The sequence below is a fragment of the Ambystoma mexicanum genome, chromosome 8 (genome assembly GCF_040938575.1).
Source record: "Ambystoma mexicanum isolate Mex_15411 chromosome 8, UKY_AmexF1_1, whole genome shotgun sequence".
Taxonomy (NCBI): Eukaryota; Metazoa; Chordata; class Amphibia; order Caudata; family Ambystomatidae; genus Ambystoma; species Ambystoma mexicanum.
Genome location: NC_090929.1, coordinates 1,431,843,660 through 1,431,870,519, shown reverse-complemented (window position 1 = coordinate 1,431,870,519; position 26,860 = coordinate 1,431,843,660). Strand labels below are relative to the sequence as shown.

The 26,860-nt window shown below is 46.4% G+C and overlaps 1 protein-coding gene across 1 annotated transcript in view; it reads right to left on the bottom strand.

Annotated features, from left to right (window-relative positions):
* The window catches only part of RRP12 (ribosomal RNA processing 12 homolog), a 1,372,062-nt gene that overhangs the window by 22,265 nt on the left and 1,322,937 nt on the right, over positions 1-26,860 (bottom strand). Inside the window, exon 33 of the mRNA XM_069611582.1 lies at positions 21,470-21,552. Coding sequence (XP_069467683.1) covers positions 21,470-21,552 — 83 coding nt within the window. The remainder of the gene's footprint in view (positions 1-21,469; positions 21,553-26,860) is intronic.

Sequence of the window (26,860 nt, the reverse complement as noted above, 5' to 3'; positions counted from 1 at the left end):
CTCTTTGACAAAATATCAGAAGTTAAGGATAGGACGCTCAACAGCCCGTTTCCTTCTTTTCAAAGACATGTATGTACACAGAGAGCAATTTTCACTAACTCTACCATTCACAAGGTTTTACCCAAGATAAAGCATTAATAGATATTGGTAGCACAGTCTTTAAAGAAGGCATGAGCTATGTAGCACTATCACGCTTACGTACACTCGACAGGCTATTTCTATTCAACTTTGATGCAAGTAAAGTAAATGCAGATATTCCTTGCATTCTAGAATACAATAGGCTGTGTTCACTCCACACACCCTCCACCCCCATCTAAAAACCTATCCTGTTCCACAAAAAGCAAAACATTGTAAAATAAAACTACTTCAAACTGAAATGATACAGGATATCACTACAATTCCTCCAAAGAAAAAAAAAACTAAATTTCATCAAGTACCACAACGAAAGAAGAATCGACTGGTCAAAGTAACTCAACTACTTCTTCAAAGAAGCAACACACACTCCGAACAAATGACTTCGACACAGAACTGCCAGGTCCATTCAAATTTTCAAATATAACTGCTGTAAATTTCTATGCAAATGTAGCAATAAATGTTCTATTCCAATTGCCATCAATTATTGAGAACATTTACTTACACAGTACAGACCAATTGTGTTTGCAAATGTTAGTCCTTCAAAGAAATGCAACCAAAAACCTGACACTTACAGTGTTCATGGAATAAGACGAGAATTGGACTACTGTGCTGGAATGGTCAAATTCACTATAAACCCAGAAGAAGATCCACAAGAATTTCTAATGTACTTACTACAAGTACTGGAAAACAAAAACATATCTACATGTGGAAACATACATCCACTCTCGGCAACCACCATGTGACACAGGAAGAAGTCCCTAATGAACGCTTTGTGTATGTATCCATACCTAACTGTGAATCCATTCCATTACAGCAACTTGTACAAAATCCAAACCATGGCAGATTATGTACTACCTGCAATTCATATAATCACTCCACCTTACAAATACAGACACATAGAAATACGTAATAGTAATGCTTTTACGTTACAATGCAGATGGTACCAAAAACAATTGTAAGCTGACTGGATTCACACATGTTCAACTATCACTGGGTAAGAAAACCTTCACAACAATAGTAATAATCTACCACGCAGGAGCCACAACCAATGCAGGTCACTACACTGCATATATAAAAAAGAATTGTGGATGGTTCGATTGTAAGGATAGTACCATTACTCTAAAGCAGAGATTGCCAGCAAATCTTGTAAACGCTTAATTAATATTCTTAAAGCCAAAATATACGTAATCTGTATGAACATAAGCAAAACTTCAACTTCAAAACTGTGCACAGTTAGAGTACGCCAACAGGTATCTAACTGCCCCAAAACGTCTAAAACAAGAAACAGACAAACAAATACTACTAAAATCAAACAAGAAATATACAGTTAGAATGTGCCAACAGGTACCTAACTGCCTCAAAAAATCTGCAAAAACCCAACAGATAGATGAATAGCAAGAAACAAGAAATAAACAGTAAAACAATGAAAGAAATATATTGTACCACAACATAGAAGAACAAGTTACTTTCTTACCTGGTAACGTTCTTTCGACGGGATGTTCCTCCGACGTATTCCTCATCTTTGATATACGTTTCCAGCTTGCTGGCCTCGGAATTTTTTTCTCTATAGGAGGGCGCTGCGCGTCGACGAGTCGATGTCCCTCGACGGCCACCGTATCGGCGCCGACGTCACCATGCCCATAAATAGACACGCGCTGCGTCTGTTGCTCAGTTCCGATTTGTAGTATAAGAAAGACATGCCTGAATTGGTTAGTAACCTTGAAGGAGCGAAAGCTGCAACCACAAGTTATCACTGCGGGGATGGATGGGAGGGGCGATAAGGAATACGTCGGAGGAACATCCCGTCGAAAGAACGTTACCAGGTAAGAAAGTAACTTGTTCTTCAAAGGGATTGTGTCCTCCAACGTATTCCTCATCTTTGATAGACTCCCATAGCAGTGGTATGTAATTGGAGGAGGGAGTGATAGTGTTATATATCCCTTTAGGGATGGACCGAGTGTAATACCGCTTTGCCAAATCTGGTCTCTTGAGCAGTGGAGGAATCCAGATTGTAAAATTTTGTGAATGTATGTGCGGACGACTATGCGGCAGCCGCACATATGTCCCGGACCGGTACCCCTCTCTGGAGAGCCGAAGAAGCTGCGATACCCCTGGTTGAATGAGCCCTGAGGTTTTGGGGTGGCTCTTTCCCTGCTAGTCTAACATTCCAGGATGGCTAAGATAATCCACCTGGAGATGGTTTGTTTTGTTATGGGTAGTCCCAACTTGTGACCTGAGTATCCTACAAACAGCTGGTCTGCTTGCCTGATTCTAGCCATTCTGCTGATGTAAAAGTTGAGAGCTCGCCTAGGGTCCAGCCTGTGTAGCCTTTCCTCCTCTTTCCCCGGATGGGGAGGAGGATAGAATGAAGGCAAGGTAATTTTCTGAGTAATATGGAATTCAGAAACTACCTTTGGGAGAAAATTAGGCTTCACCTGGAGGACAACCTTGTCCTTGTGGAAGACTATGTGGGGGTTTACAGGAGAGAGCTTGAAGCTCACTCACCCTCCTAGCCGATGTTAGGGCTACAAGTAGGACAGTTTTAAGTGTGAGAAATCTTAATGCGCAAGAGTGAAGTGGCTCGAATGGAGTGCCCATTAAGAAGTTTAAGACTAAATTTAAGTCCCATAATGGAACCTGGAATGGTTTTGGAGGGTAAACATTAGTCGGACCCTTGAGAAATTGTACTACTAGAGGAATTTTGAAATTCGATGGTTCCTCCGCAGTGCGCTTGAAGATAGAAAGCGCTGCGAGATAGCCTTTTACAGTGCCAACTTGAAGGCCTGAGTTTGCCAAGTAGAGTAGAAACGATAGTACCGTTGGTGTACCGCATGAAAAAGGGTCGATATTCTCTTCCCTACACCAGCTGCAAAACTTGTTCCAACGGTAGCGGTATAAAGACTTTGTTGCTGGTCTTCTGGCCGAAAGCAACACCTCCATGACGTCATCAGGGAGATCCCAATCCTTGTACCTCAACCTTTCAGAAGCCAAGCGTGAAGGTTGAGGGTTCTGATGTCTGGATGGAGAACCTGACCTCCCTTCTGCGAGAGAAGATTCTCTTTGAGTGGAAGACGGATTGGAGGACAGATGGACATATCTAGAAGGTCCGGGTACCACATTCTCCTGGCCCAGTCCGGGGCAATTAGGATCATGGTTTTCCGGGAATCTTCTCAACCTCCTGATCATTTGAGGAATAACAGGGACTGGTGGAAACGCGTAGAGGAGTGGAAACTCCCAGTCCACTACGAACGCGTCTCCCAGAGCTCCTCTCGGGGGAAATTCCCTTGAACAGAACAGACCGCACTTCCTGTTGGTGCTTGTGGCGAACAGATCCACCTGAGGGGTTCCCCAAAGGGCGAAGATCTCTCGAAGGACTTCCTGAGCTAGCCCCCATTCGTGGGAGACTGCTCTGCCTGCTCAGAGAGTCCGCTGTCAAATTCTTCTCTCTGGCTAGATGGACTGCCAATCGAGAGATTCCTTCCCGAATTGCCCAAAACCAGAGTTGCATTGCCGCTCTGCACAGTGGTAGTGAACCTACGCCTCCTCTTTTGTTGAGGTAGTGCATGGCCACCGTGTTGTTCGTCATTATCAGGACATTTCTCCCCTGTACTGATGGCAGGAAAGCTTTCAGCGCTAGTCTGATCGCTCTCAGCTCTAATAGGTTGATATGTAGTCTGGACTCCGATGGAGACCAACGACCACTGATGGTCAAGTCGTTGGCATGGGCTCCCCACCCTGTGAGCGAGGCGTCTGTGACTACTGTTATCTCCGGCCATGGTTGCCAAAACAGTTCTCCTTTCAAGATGTTCTCTGAAAAGGCCCACCACTGAAGGTCGTGGGCTACCTTGTCCGGAATCCGTCTGACACTCTCCCTGAGAATTGTGACCACTGACTTCTCAGTGCCCACTGAAGAGATCTCATTCTCAGGCGAGCCTCTGGCACAAGGAAGATCCAGGATGCCATGAGGCCTAGCAACCTCAAAAAGTCGAAGGCTGGGAGACGTTGGGCATTTTGAAACTTGGTGACCATCTGTAGAATATCTTGAGCCCTCACCTCTGGTGGCGAGGCTTTTCCCAGGGAAGTGTCCAGGACCGCTCCAATGAACTGGAGTCTCTGAGATGGTATCATCTGTGACTTCTTTAAATTGAGGGAGAAGACCAGTCTGTGAAGGAAGAGGCAGACATAATCTAGCTGGTCCGGGCCTGTTCCGAAGATACGGCCCTGATCAGCCAATCGTCCAGGTAGGGATAGACGTGGATCCCTTCCCTCCTTAGACTCGCCGCCACTACCGACATCAGCTTTGTGAAGACCCTTGGGGCGGAGGTCAGCCCAAATGGCAGAACTCGAAATTGATAATGAGAGTTGCCAATTGCGAACCTCAGGTATTTCCTGTGCTTGAGATGGATTGGCACATGGAAATAAGCATCCTGAAGGTCCAGAGATACCAGCCAGTCCTGAGGCTGGAGGGTCTGAAGGATCTGAGAGAGTTTTACAATCTTGAACTTGTCCTTCCTGAGGAACTTGTTCAATTCTCTTAAGTCCAGGATAGGTCTCAGTCCTCTGTCCTTCTTTGGTATGAGAAAGTAGGGGGGAGTACCAGCCCTTGTTCCTGTCCGCTACAGGTACCGGTTCTATGGCACCTTTCTCTAGCAGATCCATAATTTCCTGCAGGAGGAGCGGATCTGGAACTTTTCGGGAGCTGTTCCCCGGTGGATGACTCTGAGGGATGTGTAGAAAGGGTAGGCAGTAACCTTGGGCAACTGTCTCCAACACCTAAGCATCTGACGTTATAGCCTGCCATTCCGTCAGATGGTGAGCTAACCTGCCCCCTACAGGTGTCTTGTGTGCAAAGGCCTCAGAGTAGTTTGGGGGCGGCTGATGCAGATGCCGAGGGTAAAGAGGCACCTGCTGCGGTTTTAGTACCTTTGACCCGTCCACCTCGGGTGGATCTTCTTTGGCCTCTTTGAGCCGGCTGTCCTCTGCCTTTTCCGAATGCGGAATAATAGCGAAAGGACTTCTCTCCCAGAGGTTACTGAGGGACGAAAAGGAGTTTGGCGGATAGCAGCTCCTAAGGATTTTGCTGCTGCTTTAGAAGTCTAACTTTTCCAGACTGTCATCAGCCTTTTTTCCGAATAACGAAGAGCCGTCAAAGGGCATGTTCAAAAGTCTGGCCTGTACATCTGGAGCAAAGCCAGACTTTCGCAACCACGCATGCCTGCGGATTGTTGCACTAGCCGCCGTGGCCCTGCTGATTCTGTCAGCGGAATCGATGCCAGTTTGAAGAGACTCGCACATAGCATCTTTGTCATCTTGAATGATGTTAAGGAAGGCTTCCTTCTCCTCTCCAACCCATAAACTCAAGTATTCTTGCCATCAGGGTTCTATATGGTGTTTCTGCATGTTCCCCTGGGTCTGGCTTTACAAATCCCACTTCTGGGGAAGTGTCAAGTCCACTGGCCTCATGAAGTGAGTCCTGTAGTTCCTTCAGCCTCCCTTCTTCAGAGGTGAAATCCTCTGCAGCAGGTAGTGAGGATCTCTGTAAACCAAAAGTTTCTTGGTCAGAGTCTTCCCTTTCTTCATAAATTGAAGAAAGACCAGGGTATTCTCTCTGAAATGGAGTAAAGCCCATCTCTAGGGCTAAAGGAGCCAAACTCGTCGTTATTGGACGAGAAAATGTCGAAGTCGTCGACGCCGATGTAACCGGCCTCGAAGGCGCCGAAAATGGCGTCGAAAAAACTGGAAGGGGCCTTGAAGAATTCGAGAGGATCGGAATCCTACTCGAGGGCATTGACGACGGTCTCGGCGTCGTGCCGGAGGCCCTTGAAAACACCGTTGGCTGTGGAGCCTTGGTCCTCTTTCATCGGCGGCGAGTCGATCGACTGATGCGTCGAGGAACCCTTCGACAACGGCGTCGATGGCGCCGACCCGTGCGGAGGGAATCTTCGACTACGGCGTCGAAGGAACCCGCAAAGACGGTGCCTTCTTACCCGATGGCTCAGGGCGCTCTCGGGTGGAATGTTTCGCCGGGTGCTGCAACTCGCGGCGTTTTGATTTTTTTGGGTTTTTCACCCGGGGTATCACCCTCAGCTGTCTTTGAGGGGGTCGAGGCCGCGTTCTCGAAGACGCTTAACATTTTCTTTCTGAATTCCTCCCACTCAGTTTGAGAACTGCGTTAGCTGCTTCGAGATCTAGAATGGGAGCGTTTGACGGCGAGGAGACGAATGCCTCGGCCGACAAAACCTTCGAGGAGGTATTGGCTGACTTACCTCTCTCAAGCTTCCCCTTTCGCTCCCTCAGGGCTTTCGCCGTCATGGACATGCAGTTCTCACACTCCGAACAATGGTGCTCGGACCCCAAGCACCATAAACAGACCCTGTGTGGATCCGTTATTGACATTTTTTTACCGCAGTCTCGACATTTCTTGAAGACGGATGGCGGCGTTGTCGGTTCTGATGAAGAAGCCATCGAGAATGATCAGGAATATTCGTCGAATTAGATTTAGATAAACCTGACTGAACTGAGCAACGTTCCGAGGCCCCACAAAGCGCGGAAAAACGGACCTGAGCAACGGACGCAGCACGTGTCTATTTATGGGCATGGTGACGTCGGCGCCGATACGGTGGCCGTCGAGGGACATCCACTCGGCGGACGTCGGCGCGCAGCGCCCTCTATAGAGAAAACATTTTCCGAGGCCAGCAAGCTGGAAATGTATATCAAAGATAAGGAATACGTCGGAGGACACAATCCCTTCAAAGATTTTTTTAAAATCCAGAATGGATCTTTTTTCCCCACAGACCCAATGATTTAGAAAACAAACACAAACTGAGCAAATTGCACATTACACTGGTTTGAACTATAGTACTTATAGAGTACTAAATACGAGGGTAAAAAAAAATACAGAAATGTCTATTATGCAATGCAATAACTCATTATGAACTACCTGCTCTTACATATGATCTTTTCTTTTATCACAGAGATCGAAAAATTATGCCTGGTCCTGTTACCCATGTAATGAAAAAACTGCATACAACCATAAAAAACTCAACCAGTAAGTATACAATAAATAAACTCACAAACACTGCACTCCTTGTTACAAACTCCACAATCTTAACTGCATAGCCTAGCCAAAACTTAACATACAAACTCTACAAATGAAACAGAACACAAACTTTTGGGTTCTGGATATTTGATGGGTGTTCGATTCTATGGGTGTGTTATGCTGCAGTGGTTGTGGCCCTGGCCACAACCACTGCAGCCTAACACACCTATAATACCAAACATTTTGACTGTGGTATGTAAGCTGCTTATAGGGGATATTAATTACAATCAATCCTCTACTAACAACCCAAAACCAACATCATAATAAAGTAAAATAGGCAGTAGTGCATTTATTTGTGCAGACATGGTGAACACAAAGGGCACCTTCCACCTAAACAAATTCAGTATTTGACCCATCTCTTACTCCCCAAGCACTTCTGCACACCAACACACTACACAAAATTGCATTTTGCCTCTGTTCGCGGATCCAAGATGGCGTGCGCATCGAAACAATGTGACGCACCTCACACCTCATCCCAGCCAATCAGAGAACACGTTGCGTGTCTGGGGACATGACGCAAGCCGATTAGCCAATCGGTGTCCTGTCCGCAGAGCAAACAGGGAAGTGTGTTTGTGGAGCGGACATAGATCTCACATTTTTTTGCCTTACTTTTTTCCCCATTTAAAAAAAAAAAAATAATGGACGGATTTACACCATATTAACAAAAGCACGCTTTTGGGACTAAGCCGCTGCTCCTGCCCCACATTTGGTGGAAATCTGTCCAGCGGCTTGAGCTGTAGGCGTGCGCAAAGTTTTTTCCCCATTAGGTCTAATTTTGGGACCCCCCTATAAAACTTTGCCAACCCCCGTCCCCCCTCCCCGGACCAAACCTCACCAAATTTTGCAATACAATTCAGAGTGGGACATATACTTTTTTTGCAAAGTTTGGTGTCGATTCCTCCAGGGGGAGCAAAGTTAAAAGCTGCCCAAAAAGTGCTCTTCCTACAGGATTAGCAATTTAACCATAACTACAAAGCCACTACCGTGGGCTGCGTAATATACATATACACATATATACATACATACATACATACACATATATATACACACACATATATATATATATACACATATATATATATATACACATATATATATACACATATATATATACACATATATACATACACATATATACATACACATATATACATACACATATATACATATATACATACACACATACACATATATACATACACATATATATATACACATATATACATATATACACATATATATACATATACATATTCATTGAGAACCTGTTGTCCAGGGAAGGTAGGAAGTTCTATATTTGGGGTGGGGATTTCAACCTAAAAATGGGGGGGGGGGTGGACCTGGGCGCTCTTGACCCCCTTGAGGATCAGGTAGAGAACATCCCGCCTAGATGTATGAGAGATGCGAGAGTTTGCCCAAAGGGTCTTCAGTTTGACTCCTGGTTGCTGGAATGGGGGTTCCGTATGGTTAATGGCCGAAAGGCCCCAGACATCCCAGGGGAGGGAACGTTTAAGAATCACTTGGGCTGTTCAACAATTGATTACTTTTGCATTTCAGTAGACCTCTGGGAACGTGTTGTGAGCTTTGAGGTGCAGGCGGATACCCATAGCGACCATTTGCCCATATGTCTTACTCTCAATGGTTTGTTGGGGGAACGGGAATCTCCGGCCATAGCCCCTAGTCCTCGGCAGGGAGTACCCTCGGGTTCCAGAAGAATTAAATGGGGTACCATTTTAGAGGAGGGGCTACATTATTCTTCCCTAAAGGAGAATAATCCGCTTGTGCTGGACCTATTGGGCAATCATCAATCCGCACATGTAATTGTAGAGAAATTTGTAGATTTATTGACTGCACTAACCTCAAAATTCTCTAAAACCACCAAGTCCAATGGTAATGCATCCAAGAAAGGATGGTTTGATGAGGCCTGCAAAACTGCAAAGAAATCGCTGCTGAGAACCCTTAAGGATCCAACTAGTTGTAGACTGAAGATTGCACATGATAGGAAAATCTATCAACGGGAGTTAAAGAGAAGGAAATTGGAGATAGAACAGGCAGCCTGGGAAGGTTTTTTGAATGCCGCCATGAAGAGGGACCAGAAGGCCTTTTGGGCATTTGTAAAAAGTGGTCCGGAGGGATGTTGGTCCAACGTGGGGAGTGGCACCCATGTGAAAGAAGAGGCTTGGCTGGCGCATTTTGGCAGCCTATTTGGATCTGCACATTCAGAGACAGAGTTAGACTTTAGTGGTCCCTGCCTGAAGTTTGAGGTGGAGGAGATTACTAAGGCAATCAGGCTTCAAGCACATAACCGCGCCCCTGGCCCGGATATGATACCCTCAGATTTGTTTCAGGACCCAGTTGATTTGTGGGCCCCACTTCTGACGGTGGCGTTTAATGCTTGTCTTAAATCGAGGAAATACCCTTCCTCGTGGAAGAGGGCAATTATATTCCCTATTTTCAAAAAGGGAGACTTGTCTAGTCCCGGTGCATACAGGCCAATATCCCTTCTAGACTCATCATTTAAAATTTTTGGGAGAATTCTGCTGGCCCGAATAGAAACCTGGCTTGGGGAACAGTCAGTTCTGTCCGATATCCAATTTGGGTTTCGCCCGGGAGTGGGCACCATAGAACAGAGTCTCAATTTGTATTTGCTGGTGGCTAACTCTGTGTTTTGCCGTGGCGAGGCTGTCTATCTAGCCTTTATGGACCTAAGCACCGCCTTTGATAAAGTGGATAGAGCCAAGCTCTGGGAAGTGCTTGGGTCCATAGGGTGCCCAGGGGAAATTCTGCAGGCCTTGGTTGAAATCCATTCGAATAATGAGGCCTGTGTTCGCAGTGGCCCTGGGGGGCACTGCACGGCTTGTTTCCAGGTGGGGTGTGGCGTGAGGCAGGGTTGCGTACTGGCCCCCATCTGTTTCTGCCTCTACATTAATGGCCTTTCACAGGACTTGTCTGGAGTACTGGCGGATTTTCTAGTTTTGGGAGGAAGGGGGTTCCCAGTATTGGCCTATGCTGATGACACTGTCCTTCTTGCAACACCACCTAGGGCCCTACAGTCATTGATTAACGCTTACTCAAGGTTCATGGACAATTTGGGGTTAAAAATGAATTCCAAGAAATCTGCAGTAATGGCGTGCGTTGGTAGAAAACGTTCTGTGCCCATGAAACCGATGCTATGTGCAGATGAAATCATTCCCAGAGTTAAGACGTTTGATTACCTTGGAATATGTTTTTCAGAGGCCTTAAATGGTAAAGCTCACGTGGCCAAACAATCTGTTAAGATGAGTCAACAGATTGGTAGAATCTTTAGATTTATGTCAAAGTGTAGGGGCCGGCCTTTGGATGTGACCCTTAAGATTTACGGCACCCAAACTGCGGCATCCACTTTGTATGGCGCAGCTATCTGGGGTTTCCAGAATGCAGTGGAAATCCAGCGTAAGGAGAGCAAATTCTTTAAAAATCTGCTTGGGCTCCCGTCCAGTGTATCTGGAATAGCTGTCCATAGGGAGTTGGGTGTGGAGTTTTGGGAAGACCAGTGGGCGTTGGCCCCTCTTCTTTTTTGGGTCAGGCTGTGGGCGAATGAGCATGCTTCCTTGTGCCATACTATTATACGTACTGTGCTAGGTAAATGTGGCTGGAAAAAAATTCCCTGGCTAGCATATGTCTATTCAACTCTGGGTGAAACAAATTTAGGCACCCTTTTTCCGCCCGATTCCATTTTTCCCAAAAGTGAGGGGTCCGTTTACAAATCCATACTGGGTGAATACATAGCAAGTAAAAGAATTTTGCTAGAACGTGGCCATAGTAATGGCGAATTTCACTCAAGCATTAGCTGTCTAACTGGAATACAACCCTACTTGCTTTATAGTACGTTAAAAAAGGACAGATGGCTGATTACGAGGGCACGGTTCGATTGTCTTCGGCTGCAAGGCAACACCTACAAATGGAAGGGTTTTCCCGACTCAGCGGGTTGCCCGGTCTGTGGACACGGTAGAGAGGATCTCTCTCATTTGTTATTCTTTTGTATAGGGTATGCAGGCATACGTAAAGTGTCCCTTATCCCTGTTCTTAAGAAATCGATGATCCGCACACACAGGGCTGCCCTTGTGTTCCTCTTGAGCGCCGAAACAGTCCACACCGCATGGGCTCTTTTGACGTTTCTGAAAAGAGCGATGTATTTTAGAAACCGTATTCTGAAACTGCAAGGTGGTGAGGGTCTGTAAGGAAAAATTTTATAGTACTCGTAATGGATTAAAGTTCTATGTACTGTTTATGTATGAATCATCACTAAAATATTTTTTTAACGTAGTTTATGACGAGGCAAATCGTCCAGGTGCTAAATGTATTTGCTTATTGTTGTTGGCAATGCTTTATGATTCTATTTTTATGGTACTATAATTTTAAGATTTTGTAATATGAATTAGTGTAATAATTGTGTTTATCTGTCGTTTAATGGTTGCCTTATACAACCGAATAAACTTGTTTGACTCATGACTCATACATATATACATACATACATATATATATATATATATATATACATATACATACACATATATACACATACACATATATACATACACATATACACATACATATATATACATATACACATACATATATACATATATATATATATATGATACATTACTCACCGTAATCTTATTTCTGATGCTTGTATCTGCTTAGATTCCCATGCTATGCATAGGCCGACATCTAGTGGAAGCTGCGGAGTATTACAGTTTGTTTTTCGAAACTCGAAAATGGGCGTCGACACAGGGCGTGCCAGTAATACTATCCCTAGTGTGACGTCCACTGTACCCAAGATCCCTCACGCGTCTAGGATCCTCAGATTGTATTTTTTCTGACATGAGGTAGCATGAGGAGTAGCGCGAGTACAAATAATCCAAGCAGATAGACAGAAAGGTAAGACTACAAGCAATCATGCGCCTTCTCTCGGAGGGGAGGAAGGGTGGGTCGCATGTGAATCTAAGCAGATACAAGCATCAGAAATACGATTACGGTGAGTAATGTATCCCTTTGGAGGCTTGTGGAATCTGCTTAGATCACATGCTGTGCATAGATTAGCGAGCAGTACCAGAAGAAGGAGGGGGGATGTGAGAAGGGTCATGAGCAAATAAGTGTCTTAGAACCGCTTGTCCCACTTGTGTATCTGCCTTGGAATGGGTGTCAATGCAGTAGTGCTGAGTAAAAGTGTGAATAGAGCTCCAAGTAGCCGCTTTGCAAATGGTGTCAAGGGGTACATTTGCAATGAAAGCCAGAGTGGCCCCCATGCCTCTAGTAGAGTGGGCCCTTGGCGTAAAAGGCAGAGTCTTTTCAGAGAGTGAGTAATACAGCTGGATACAGTTAATAATCCACTTCGAGATGGCACCTTTAGAGACGCGATCCCCCTCTCTGCCTGTAGCTACGGAGACAAACAGTTGATCTGTTTTCCTTAGCGGTCTGGTTTTATTTACATAGTAGAGGACCGCCCTACGCACATCTAGGGTGTGTAGTTTCACCTCAGCCGAGCTTTGCGGGTTCTGGAAGAAAGCCGGAAGTTCGATGGACTGGTTTACATGGAATTATGATATAAATTTAGGTGAGAACCTAGGGTGTGTGCGTAAAACCAGTTTGTCTTTATGGATAGTAAAGAAGGGATCCTGCACTGACAGAGCCTGAATTAGTAATAGCTACTAAGAAGGCCGTTTTATAAGTCAGGTGTTTGAGACTGCTTTTATGCATGGGTTCGAAAGGGGGGCCCATGAGCTTGGCTAGCACCACATTAAGGTCCCACCCTGGCGGTGGGTTTGAAATAGGAGGGTGAAGTCTCTTTACTCTTTCCATGAAGGCTTTAACTACTGGTACTTTCCACCACGAAACCTTGCTATGGGAAGTGGTGTAAGCCGAGAGGGCTGCCAGGTGTACTTTCAGTGAGTTAAAAACCAATCCTGCATCTAGCAGGTGGAGCATGTATATCACAATAGTGGAAGGAGTGCAATCAACTAGGTTGATTTGTCTACTCTGGCACCAGATAACGAACCTCTTCCACTTGTCAAGGTACCAGTGCCTTGTGTTTGGTTTCCTAGATTCCTTTAGGATGTCCATACACCTCTATGGCAAATTGAGGTGTCCAAACTCTATGACCTCAGGAGCCATGCTGCCAGGTTCATCGAGTTGGGTTGCTGGTGCACTGTTTGACCTTGGTGCTGGGACAACAGGTTTTACCAGGCTGGAAGTTTGATGGGCTCGCACACCGCCATCCTGTGTAGGTGTGGGAACCACGGTTGTCTTGCCCACATGGGAGCAACTAGGACGAGCGTCATCGACTCTCTGTTCATCTTGTTCACCACTTTCCTGATGAGGAGTTGGTGGAAAAGCGTACGCAAACATCCCTGACCAGTTCATCCACAGGGCGTTCCCCTGGGAGTCTGGTTGGGGGAACCTGGATGCAAATCCTGGGCATTGTCTGTTTTCGCTTGTGGCGAATAGATCTATAGTGGGGAAACCCCACTGAGAGAATATATCTTCTACGGCCTCTCTGTGTAGAACCCATTCGTGTTCCTCTGGGAGGGAGTCTCTGCTCAGAGCATCCGATAGGGAATTGAGCTCCCCTGGAACATGTTGATGACAGGAAGATGTTCCGTCTGAGTGCCCATATCCAGATTTTCTGGGCAAGCTTGGACAGATTTGGCGAGCGAGTCCCTCCTTGCTTGTTCAGGTAGAACATGGCTGTAGTGCTGTCCGTCCGGATTTGCACTGACAGGTTTAGTAGGTGGGGCTCGAACGCCTGAAGCGCTCTGAATACTGCCAGAAGCTCTAGCAGGTTGATGTGGTTCTTGGCCACTGAGTGAGATCAGAGACCCTGAGCTGTGTGGTGGAGAAGGTGAGCTCCCCACCCCGTCAGACATGCATCTGTAGTGACTACTGCCTGTACTTCGGGATCGTAAAAGGGTTTCCCCTGTGCGAGATTCTCTCTTGTCCACCAGTGAAGGCTTTGTACCAGTGTTGGCGAAACGACCACTAGATCGTCCCACTGACCACTTGCCTGAGACCACTGTTTCGCCAACCATTCCTGCATGGGACGCATGCGCAGGCGCGCGTGGGGGACCAGGTAAATACATGACGCCATCATGCCCAGTAAACGCATTGCTTTGCGTACCGTTATTTGTTGACCGGACTGATAATGCGGAATTTGCAGTAGTATATTCCGAATTCTTTCTTCTGAAGGAAAGGTCAACCCCTCCTGGGTATCCAGGATTGCTCCTAGGAATTGTTTTGAGGTGCTTGGCACCAGGCTTGACTTCTTCTCGTTGATTGAGAAGCCTAACTCGTGGAGGAGGTCGATAGTCCTTTGAATGTTTGTCCTGCAAATTCCTGGGGTTTCCCCCGTTATGAGCCAGTCGTCCAGATAAGGGTACACTGGGATTGCCTCCCTGCGTAGGTGTGCAGCCGCCACCGCCAGTACCTTGGTGAATACCCTTGGTGCTGAAGCTATCCCGAAGGGCAGTACCTTGAATTGGTAGTGTCGACTGTCCACCTTGAAGCGCAAGTACTTTCTGTGCGCTGGGAACATGGAAATATGAAAATAAGCATCTTTCATATCCAAGGTTGCCATGTAATCCCCTTTTTTAGGAGGGGGATTACCTCTTGTAGCGTGGTCATACGAAATTTTTGGGGCTTGACATACTTGTTGGCAGCCCATAAATCCAATACTGGGCGCATTGTCAAGTCTTTCTTTGGCACAAGGAAGTAAGTTGAATAAATAACCTTGTTTACCTGGTGTCCCGGGACGAGTTCTATTGCGTCCTTTTGTAGAAGAATGGCGATCTCCTCGAGGAGAATCTTCTGATGTTCTAAGGAGTGTACTCTTTGTCGTGGAGGATGGTTCCGGGGACGCTGCAGTAGCTCTATACAATATCCTGTGGATACTGTTGACAGCACCCATCTGTCTGATGTGATACCTTCCCAAGCCTGGGTGAAGTTTGAAATGCGTCCCCCTACTGGGGTTGCGTGAGAAGGGACCCTGAACTGAGCGTCACTGCTTTGGTGGAGGCGTGCCGCCTCCCTTGCTGGGGCTGCCTCTGCCTTTGCCACGACCTCTCCTATTACCTCTGCCGTAACCCTGGGTAGACTGTTGGTTGTTGTTCCACTGTATACCCTGCCCCTGGGAATAGTTAGATCCTCTCTGGGAATTTTGGCCGCGTGGGCGACGAAAATTACTATTCCCTCTCTGGTTAGGGGGTTTATTGGTTAACTGGCCAAGGGATTTGAGTGTCTCGTACTCGTCCTTGGCATTTTTAAGTGCGTCTTCGACCGCCTTACCAAACAACAGATCGGTTTCCACCGGTTTGTCCAACAATGATGCTTGGGTTTCTGTTTTAAAACCAGACTGCTGTAACCACGCATGTCTCTTGATAACAGTGCCCTCCGCTATCAATCTGCCTGCGTTGTCCGCGGCGTCGAAGGTTGCTTTCAAAATGCAACCAGACACGGCTCTACCCTCTGCGGAAATCCGAGCTAATTGGCCCTTTAACGGTTCAGGAGCAGAGGCTATGAGTGCCGCGACTTCTTCCCACTGATGGCAGTTGTAGCTGGCCAACAGGGTGGTGGAGTTAGCAATCCTTGCTTGATAGGTGGACGTTGAGGCTACCTTCCTGCCGAAACCGTATAGTTTTTTGCTCTCCTTGTCGGGAGGAGCTTCTGACGAAAACAAGGGTGCCCCAGCCCTCTTACGAGTGTTGGTGACAACTAGGGAGTCTGGCTTCAGATGTCCTCTTATATAGAGAGGGTCAGACTGTGCCGCCCTGAAAAGTTTTTCAACCCTGGGATTGACTGCTCTGGTGAGGTTTGGGTTCACCAGGGACGGATCTATTCTCCGCTGAATGGATTTAAGGATAGGGATGGTCTGGGCAACAGGCCTCCTTTCTCCCACTAACTCTTCTGCGAAGTCTCTTTCCTCCTGTACACCGTGGGTGTCAATGTGGAAATGTTCTGCTGCGCGAGCGAGAACCTCATTTAGGAGGGGTTGGTTATCGACCGGGGAGTCGGTAACCGGGGCTTCGTTCTCTACCGGGGAATCTACTCTGTATGTTTTCGGGTCATCCTCTTCTTCTTCCTGGTCCTCATCATCCCCATGGTAACCCGTCCCGGTTTGCTCTTCTATCATACCAAATTCCTGGTCCTCACCAAAGGAAGCCTCTCCTTGATACAGTGAGTATGGTGTTGCGTAAGGTTGTACCTCAAAGGGTTCAGACCTCATCGGGGTTTCAAACCGGGCCTTCTTACTTGGGGGGATAGGATCAGTAGAGCCTTAGGGTGTGGCCCCTTGTGGATCATACGAGAGGAAATGTTCTGGATTTTTATCATAAAAATCAGCCAAAGAAGACATTCTTGACATGACCCTATCTATGTCTTCACTGGACCATTTTTTGGAACTGGGAATGACTCTCTCAGCAAGTCTATGGGATTTATCTTGAGTAGCTTTGCTGGTTGTGGACCTATCAGCAGACCTGGGCTTGTCTGTTTGTTTAGGGGGGGTGGAGTGTTTCACAGGTGTGGAAGAATGTACAGGTAGTTTCTTCTGCTGTTTTCCCCCCTCCCCGTGCGTAGAAAAATGTTTTCCCTGTCCCTTAGTGGCTCCGGAGTTTTTCGATGCCTAGCGTCGAGGATCGGGAGAGGTGTCCCTGTCCTTCGAGCGTGTGGACTCGCTGGCTTTATTGCGGGCTCCGACTCCTGGAGCGCGGCCTGGGGGTGGAAGTCATCTTCGTCTTCCGACGATCGAACTTCTGTCGGCCTAGGTAGCGAGGCACTCTTGGCAAGAGTGGATGATTGCCTGGAGTCATGCAGCGATCTTGATCGCGAGCGCCCAGAGGACACCGAATCGGACCGTTCTGTCTGTGCGTCTTTCTGAGAACTCGACGTCGTCGAGTCTCAGTTGGACTTAGTGTGTTTAGTGTGTGTAGTATGTGAAGCGCTTGTGTCGCCGGGGGTCTTCCCCATAGCCGCCCTGCCGGACGACCTTCCGAGGTCAGGGACCTGCGCTCGGCTGTCTTTCGACGCCGTAATGCCCTCGCCGTCCGAAAGTACGGCGTCGCTGCCATCGCTGAAGGCGCCCTCCGCTGCCATGGCCGCCTGCCTGGCGTGGTGGGCCCAACGCTTCGTCGAACGGTCTTTTAGTGTCTTAGGTTTAAACCTACTACACGCTCTGCAGTTCGCTTCGGGGTGGTCCCTCGGCAAGCAGAGATTGCACGTGGCGTGCCTGTCGACCCAAGGGTATTTGCGATTGCACTTGGGGCAGAATTGAAAAGGGGTACCCTCCATACGCACCTTGAGGCAGCGGGCTGTTAAGTGTAGGAAATGTATAAGGTGTACCTATATACCAAGAGTGTAGAGTATGTACCACCCCCCACTCTCCCTACTTGCAGGGCCGAGGCCAGCGGCCTACCAGGCCCGGGCCGAGGCCAGCGGCCTTCCGAGGCCCAAATCCGTCGTGCAGCAGCCGACGGTCGATTTCTTCTCCAGCCGGTGTCGAGTTGTCGAAGTTCGACGTTGGGGTGGGGAAGGATGTCAATAGATTATTTATTTTTAGCAAAAGTATGGCTAAGGCCAGGGGACTCCGCAAAATGCTTCCGACCAGTATGGCGGAAAAAAACAATCTGAGGATCCTAGACGCATGAGGGATCTTGGGTACAGTGGACGTCACACTAGGGATAGTATTACTGGCACGCCCTGTGTCGACGCCCATTTTCGAGTTTCGAAAAACAAACTGTAATACTCCGCAGCTTCCACTAGATGTCGGCCTATGAACAGAATGTGATCTAAGCAGATTCCACAAGCCTCAAATATATATATAAAATCGTATTTCTGATGCTTGTATCTGCTTAGATTCACATGCTGTGCATAGGCCGACATCTAGTGGAAGCTGCAGAGTATTACAGTTTGTTTTTCGAAACTCGAAAATGGGCGTCGACACAGGGCGTGCCAGTAATACTATCCCTAGTGTGACGTCTAGTGTGACATTCACTGTACCCATGATCCCTCACGCATCTAGGACCCTCAGATTGTATTTTTTCTGACATGAGGTAGCATGAGGAGTAGCCCAGGTACAGATGATCCAAGCAGATAGAAGATAGATCAGGTAAGCCTACAAGCATCCATGCGCCTTCTCTCTGAGGGAAGGAAGGGTGGGTTGCATGTGAATCTAAGCAGATACAAGCATCAGAAATACGATTACGGTGAGTAATGTATCCCTTCTGAGGCTTGTGGAATCTGCTTAGATCACATGCTGTGCATAGATTAGCGAGCAGTGTTAGGAGGTGGGATTTGAGAAGGGTCATGAGCAAATAAATGTCTTAGAACCGCTTGTCCCACTTGTGTATCTGCCTTGGAATGGGTGTCAATGCAGTAGTGCTGAGTAAAAGTGTGAATAGAGCTCCAAGTAGCTGCTTTGCAAATGGTGTCAAGGGGTACATTTGCAATGAAAGCCAGAGTGGCCCCCATGCCTCTAGTAGAGTGGGCCCTTGGCGTAAAAGGCAAAGTTTTGTCAGAAAGAGAATAACACAACTGGATACAGTTGACAATCCACTTGGAGATGGCACCCTTAGAGACGCAATCTCCCTCTTTGCCTGTGGCTACGGAGATAAACAGTTGATCTGTTTTCCTAAGTGGTCTGGTCTTGTTTACGTAGTAAAGGACCACCCTATGCACATCTAGGGTGTGTAGTTTAACCTCAGCCGAGCTTTGTGGGTTTAGGAAGAATGCCGGAAGCTCGATGGACTGGTTTACATGGAATTTAGAAATAAACTTAGGTGAGAACCTAGGGTGTGTCCGTAAAAAACAGCTTATCCTTATGAATAGTAAAGAAAGGATCCTGCACTGAGAGCCTGAATATCACTGACCCTTCTTATGGATGTAATGGCTACTAAGAAGGCAGTCTTATAGGTCAGGTGTTTGAGACTTGTTTTATGCATGGGCTTGAAAGGGGGGCCCATGAGTTTAGATAGCACCACATTCAGGTCCCATCTTGGTGGTGGGTTAGATATAGGGGGATGAAGTCTATTAACTCCCTCCATGAAGGCTTTAACCACGGGTACCTTCCACCACGACACTTTGCTATGTGAGGTGGTGTACGCTGACAGTGCTGCCAGGTGTACCTTTAGTGAGTTGAAAACCAACCCTGCGTCCAGCAGGTGGAGCATGTATGTCACGATTGTGGAAGGAGTGCAATCAACTGGGTTGATTTGTTTATTCTGGCACCAGATAACGAATCTCTTCCATTTGTCGAAGTAGCAATGCCTCGTGTTCGGTTTCCTAGACTCTTTTAGGGTGTCCATACACCTATGTGGTAAATTGAGATGTCCAAACTCTATGACCTCAGGAGCCATGCTGCTAGGTTCATGGAGTTGGGTAGAGGATGCACCTTCTGACCTTGGTGCTGGGACAAAAGATTGTACCAGCCCGGGAGTTTGATGGGATTGCACACCGAAAGTCTGCGTAGGTGTGGAAACCACGGTTGCCTCGCCCACATGGGAGCAACTAGGATGAGCGTCATCGACTCTCTGTTCATCTTGTTCACCACCTTCCTGATGAGGAGTTGGTGGAAAAGCGTACGCAAACATCCCTGACCAGTTCATCCACAGGGCGTTCCCCAGGGAGTCTGGTTGGGGAAACCTGGATGCAAATCCTGGGCACTGTCTGTTTTCACTTGTGTCAAACCGGGACTTCTTACTTGGAGGTATTGGATCCTTAGAGCCTGAGGGTGCTGACCCGTCGGGAGTATAGGAGAGAAAGTGTTCAGGGTTTTTTGTGTAAAAATCTGCCAATGAAGACATCCTTGGCATAACACTGTCTATGTCATCACTAGACCATTCTCTAGAACTGGGAATGATCCTTTCTGGGGCTTTCTCCGCCTTATCCTGACTAGACTTACTGGTTTTAGCAGGTGTCCTTGGGATAACGGAGGACTGGGACTGGTCTGTCTGTTTATTAGGAGTGGGAAGTTTTTGAGGTGTATGAGGAGGCTGAGACTGCTTCCTCTGTTGTTTTCCCCCCTCCCCGTTGGCGGAAGAGTGTTTTCCCTGTTTTTTTGCCCCTGCGATGCCTTCCGACGCCTGGCGTCGAGGTTCAGGGGTAGTGTCCCTATCTTTAGAACGTGGCGGTAGGGACTCGGGAGCTGCCGTTACGCGTTCTGTGGGCGCCGACTCCTGGAGTGCGGTCTGGGTATGACGATTGAACTTCTGTTACCTTGGGGAGCGAGGCACTCTTGGCAACAGTGGATGATTGCCTGGAGTCATGCGGCGATCTAGATCAAGAACGCCCAGAGGACACCGATTCGGACCGTTCTCTATATGCCTCTTTCCGAGAACTCGACGTGCGCGTGGAGTCTCGGTTGGACTTCATGTGCTTTGTGGAAGTGCTGTGGGTAGCGCTTGTGTCGCCGGGGGTCTTCCCCATAGCCGCCCTGCCGGACGACCTTCCGAGGTCGGGGACTTGCGCTCGGCTGTCTCTTGACGCCACGTTGCCCTCGCCGTCTGAAAGTATGGCGTCGCTGCCATCGCTGAAGGCGCCCTCGGCTGCCATGGCCTCCTGACGCCTGGCGTTGTGGGCGCAACGCTTGATCGAACGGTCCTTAAGTGTTTTCGTTTTAAACCTACTACACGCTCTGCAGTTCGCCTCGGGGTGGTCCCTCGGCAAGCAGAGATTGTACGTGGCGTGCCTGTCGACCCAAGGGTACTTGCGGTTGCACTTGGGGCAGAATTGGAAAGGGGTAGCCTCCATACGCACCTTGTGGCAGCGGGCTAGTAAGTGTAGGAATATCTAAGAATGTACCTATATACATACATACACACAGTACAGCTGATAAAAACTGAAATCCCAGCTCTACTAACTCACATTATCTTACTGCCTTTGTCTATGCAGGGACAGCAGGGGTATGGGTAGAAGGCATGAAGTGAATTGCACTATGTCTGTCCAATGCCCTTTTTTTCCAATGAGATGTACGGACAGCAGTGGTCTTGGTATGAACAAATCCACACACAATATATGAGTAATCGCATAGCCTAAAGCAAAAAATACAATTTCTTTCTTGAGTAGATATATTGTGAACCTGTGGGAGTGCACACATGCGACAACGTTAACATGTTTGTATCAAATGTAGCTAAGATTTCCAGGACATGAAGCATCACAGATGCAGAAAAGAAATACAAATACATAGAAAATATAATCTCTTAAAAGTACCTTCGGTTAAGATTTGCTTTATTCAGGGGAACATAAGCATATGGATCATGCCTGCCCTTTTGCTTCATATCACCTTTTCCTTTCTGTAAGAAAATGGGCAAGAACAAAAGTTTAATACAAACAGAAAACACTTTCGTTTCTCATACAGCAATGCAGATCTTTATCAGGTAGTAATGTCCCCATACATAATGTCGCTGGGAAAAGCCATCAGCGCCATTATATATTTGGACGGGTTGTGGGGATGGCCCCTGCTCCCATTTAAAAAAAATAAAAAAATGTTTTAAAACAGGGGTTGCAGTGGTGTCCCCTGCATGTTCAATGTAATATGTCTGCAAAAAACAGCGATGTTTTTTGTCAGGGGACATTTTTGCAGGGACATTACTACATGTGTCAGTAGCAAAATTGAACTTTGTGATGACCTAGGATCCCCTAGTCTTTAATTTCTAGAAGTTTCCATTTTCTGAACTTGTGTGAGCATTCACCAAAGAGGTGGGACCGTTAAGTGTTTTATAGAGAGGCCAATGAAATAATATACAAAAAGCTAAGACCAGGCATTTACAATTCCACTTAGAGGTCTACTGGTGATGCAGATCCAAGCAAAATACTGATCGAGAACGGACAATGGAATAATGTCCAATAACCAACAATAATTAAGCATTACTTCTGCTTAAGATTTGTTAACAATTCCTGAGAATGGATTACAAGCAGGTCAATTCAACCAGTGGTAGAAGTAACATCTGTTGGGTTATTGGTATTTAGACTATGCTCAGCTGCCATTTACATGTGTCCAAGCACTCTGGCTGATCTGAAATGATGTGGGTGGTGGGGAGCTAGTAGGAAGAAAGGGGAAAATGCAAGATAGCTTTGCTGTTGTGTTGATCTTTGCAGACTGGAAGTTCCCTAAGCAATGCCTATGGGCCAGTTTCTAGGTGTCCTATGTGTGTCCAAAGAAGCCTTGTGTGTCTGTGGTGATAGGATGCGTTGGGCTGCGGTATGGTATGCAAATTGGTTGTAGATGCGTAGTGTACGGATGCCTGATGTCTATTTGTAGGGGTCTTCAATGGCTATGTGTAGGTGTTTTCGTTAGTACACGTATTGTGTGCTGGAGCATAGGATTTGAGCATATTAGTGCAGTCAGAAATCTTGATAGGCAGGCAAACATCAAACTACATATAGCAGATCATAAGGCATAGTGAGGCATGCAATAAAAGTCACAAACACATGGAAAAGGCCTTACGACCTGGTGTCGTACTACACTGATGATCCGAAAATTGGCCTTTTGCAGATGTAAGGACAGTTTTTCTGAAGTCCAACTAAGGGCTTAGTAAAACCATTCAACTGAGGCAGTACAAGACTCCACTCTTAGTATAAGGCTGTACCACCTGAGTTCATGGTAGCGTAGACAGAGCAGCCTGGCTTATTTTAGGAGGGAGAGAGGGCTGTAGAATCAGTACAAATGAAATTGTAATACAAACGGCCCAAAGAAACACTAACACTTTGTATGTAAAAATAAAGGATTTATTTACATAAAAGTAGGCCCAGATAAATCTAGGGGTAAGCACTAAAACATTAGAAATCACAGTATAAAAACACAACACTTAATTGAAAGTACACAGACCCAAGTATAGACCTTATTTGAAGTAACTAACAGTAGTTCTAGGGAAGTCAAAACCTTTTCATACACATTAAGTATAGCTGAAGCCTATTCTTGGGAAGTAAAAACCAATGGTTACTTTTTACAATTACATTCAGTAATGCAAGGGCAGCAGACCCTTCCAGTTGTATAATGATTCTCAGTACAAATCACTTGGACAATATACTTTTGGTGAATAGTGGAACAGTTATTCGAGGTGCAGTAAAAACCTGTAACTACGTTTGTGATAACACAGTTATACTAGGTGAGTAAAACCTAAGGATGTAATATACAATTCCAGGTGCTTTTGAAATCAGGGAACCCCAGGTAGAGAAAAGCAGTAACTCTACTAACTTATTTTTGGATGGCACACAGCGAACACAAGGTAAGTAAAACCCACATACTTTGTTTACCCTCAAAATGAAGGGGAAAGTAAAACACAATGTCACACTTTACTGAATGACAGTTATTCTAGGTAGGCAACAACCTAATACAGACTTATTCTGGACAGGCTAGCAGCAAGTCAGGGGAAGCAAGAGAAGACCCAGTTGGGGGACACTCATACAATTATCCTCAAAGGACTAATCTGGTGATACCAACACTTATTGTGGGAAGAGACCCAACCTAATCACAGGAGAGTAAAATACCTTCACATCTACTTTCTATTAGACTGGCAAAACAGTTGCTAAGTAAGAAAAGATGTTCACCATACTTAAGATTAGTGCATCACACATTCAAGATCAGCAAGACCTTTTGTAACTGTTCACTCTTAGAATTACAGTTACCAACCAACTCTTTCCAAGTAAGTTACTTTTAGACACTTATTTTCTTTTCTAGGCAGAAGTCCCAATCCCTTGAAATTCTTTCCCTTATTTTTTGGAGCATTAGTCTTCTCAGTGGCAGAAGGGGGGTCACTAGGACTAGTGACCAACAGGCAGTGTCAGAATAGGTTCTTTAGTAGCAAAGGTCAGAGTTCCTTAGGAAAACTGAGCAAACAGGTGAGTACTTTACTTCTGTGTTAGAAGAGGGTACAGGGGCTTCTCAGAAGACACCCTAGAAGGGTTTTATCAGTGGGATTGGGTGCACTGGGTGAGTGGCCTCCCCATCTCAGAAAACAACCCACAACTAAACAGAAATCCTAACAGGCCTAAGGTAAGTATATACCCAAGCCAACACAGTACCTCAGCATTGAAGATTTTGCAGCAGGAGAACTTCAGGGTCTGCAGCCGAATACCCGGTCAGTGGATTCCTTGTCGTGGAGACTGAAAACAAGAACTCAGAAGGGACTTTGCAGCAGGGATCGAAGAAGGCTCTAGGCTAAGTTTCCCTCGCGGCTGAATGCGGTTCTGCGGATTTGGCGCCTTTTCAAGGAGCACAGAAGACAGAAAATCGCGGTTGAATTCTCGTTGTTACAAAGGTCCAGCACACTGTTGAGGGGACTTTGTGGACTCAATTTGTGTCTCTGAAGATCCACCAGGATGCACACGAAGTTTCAGCGAGATTCGGAATTCAGAAGACTGTGCACTGCACAGTGGCTCGAGGTGCCAGGGTATTGCAGCAAAGCAATGTCGCAGCAACACGTGGGATGGCTCCAAATGCAGGTCTTCTGGAGTCTAGTGGGTCTCACCAGGCTCCGAGTCAGGGTCGTCGTTTTTGGAGTCCCCATGTCGATTGGAAGGAAAGGCTACAGTAGGCTCCGGTTACACAGCAGGCTCTCCGATCGCTGGAAATCGTTTCACCCGTGTTTATTTAATCTTCCTCTTCGGTTTCGGATCCAGTGGTCGACTTTTCTTCAGCTTCCAGGTTCGCAGTATTTATCAGGAATTACAGCACAACCTCTGCATTGTCTGAACGCATTTTACAAGAAGGAGCGGTCTGGTTGTCCAATCAGGACAGCCAGCCCCCCACTGGGATGTGTCCCCATTCAAGCAAGGCGTAAGACAAAGGGCTGGGGAGTTTTGGACTCCTCCCTCACTTCCTGCTCTCACAGACTGGAGCCTGGGCGGGGATTCCAGGGGACTCCCACCGAAGAAAAAGATCACACAAAGGAATTTCCCATCCTAGATGTCAGGGGAGGGAACAGGAAACGACAAGAAACACTAAAATGGCGAAAAAAGACGACAGGGGCCATTATGGTAAAAATGGACACCCTTCGGTCCCTTTACTGCAGCTGTGAACACAGCCCGTGGCGGTAAAGATGCACCAAATAAATAGAAGGTATCACTGCCACCAGCCATTGAAGTTCAGTTTGTCACTAACAGAATTGTTACAGTTTTAAGGTGAACGGGGATACATTGCATCTCCCCAGCACTACACATAAGGCGGGGTGTGCTGGTTTCACAGAATAAAATGTAAAAAGGGATCCAAAGATCCCTTCTACCCTTCGGAACTGTAGTTCTCTCAAGGTTAGCAAATCTAAGATAAGAGGGGAGCCCGTAGGGCAACACAGCAACAACAGGCACTTATTGCCAATAAGTCGTTAAAGAGGAGAACTTTAAAAAGACACTATGGAGAATCTTAAAAATGACACCCATAAAAAGAGTTAAAGATTATGTGAGTGTGGAAAAAGGTTCCCACTCACTGAGGTATCAAAGAAAAATATCCCACTAGTAAAGCAAAAAGTTCTGGGGTTGACCCAGGTCAGGAAGATTTACCTGTTCTGTGCAAATCTTACCTAACAGCAGACAAGCCCCATTTTACTTTCTCAACTTGCCGCTGTAAGACCCTTCTCCCTGAAGCTCATAGATTTATTCTCTGTGCCACAAGAGACTGGGAATTGGCAGATGTGGGAAGGGGGCAGTTTGGCGACTTCACTCTTAACGAAGTGTTCTTGCCTCCAATAACCATTAACACCTATCTTATGGTAAAAAAAAGGATCAGCTACTTGACAGTACCTAGGCACCAACTTTCCTAGTATGAAGGTGGGCAGGCCAGCAGACTGAGTGTTGCATTAAGCCTAAGTCTAACTTGCTTGCTCAGGTGCCTAGCTTCAGCACAGGCTTTTGCCCGTTGACGCATCAAACAGAGATTGTTAGGTATTCATCAGGCGATTAGGGGCTGTTGAGATGGATTTCTATGATCTGGCCACCCTAATTATGGTAAACAGGGGAACTCTTGAGAGGTAAGCCAAAACCCAACTAAGGTAGCAATGAAGAGTAGTAAAGGATATTTTCAGGTGAATGTGAGTGTGTGAGGGGTCCACAAGGAGTCCACACAGAAGCACAGAATTCAATTTTGACAGGAATGTATCAAAATACAATATTTATTCTAGGACTCAAACACACAGAGGGTGTGCAGGACTATGGTTGTACCTCAAGCTATCAGGCACGCCCCCTGTCAATTGCAAAGTACATTCAATCATTCTATTTGTCAATGTTCTCATATTTTTAGAACAGATTTCATATGGTTAGTTTAATGAATTGTGTTTTGAGTAGGCAATTCAGCGCATTTTACATTGCAGGTTCGCTCAGGTTTTATTCAAGTGTGTGATCATTTGCTTATTTACAATAACAAAAAAGAAAGCCACAACTGATCTCTTTTCCAGTAAGTGAAATGCTCCGTAGCCCTTTCAAAACCTATTGATGAGGAAAACAATTTGATTTGATAAATCCAAATTGTTAAATTCATTGGGAGATGGACAGAGTTCATCAGCTAATGTAGGCAATTTGATTACCGACACAAAATGTATAATACAGGATAAAAACGGGTGCATGTAAATTTTACCAAGTGGGGACTGTGATGCAAATATACAAACAAAT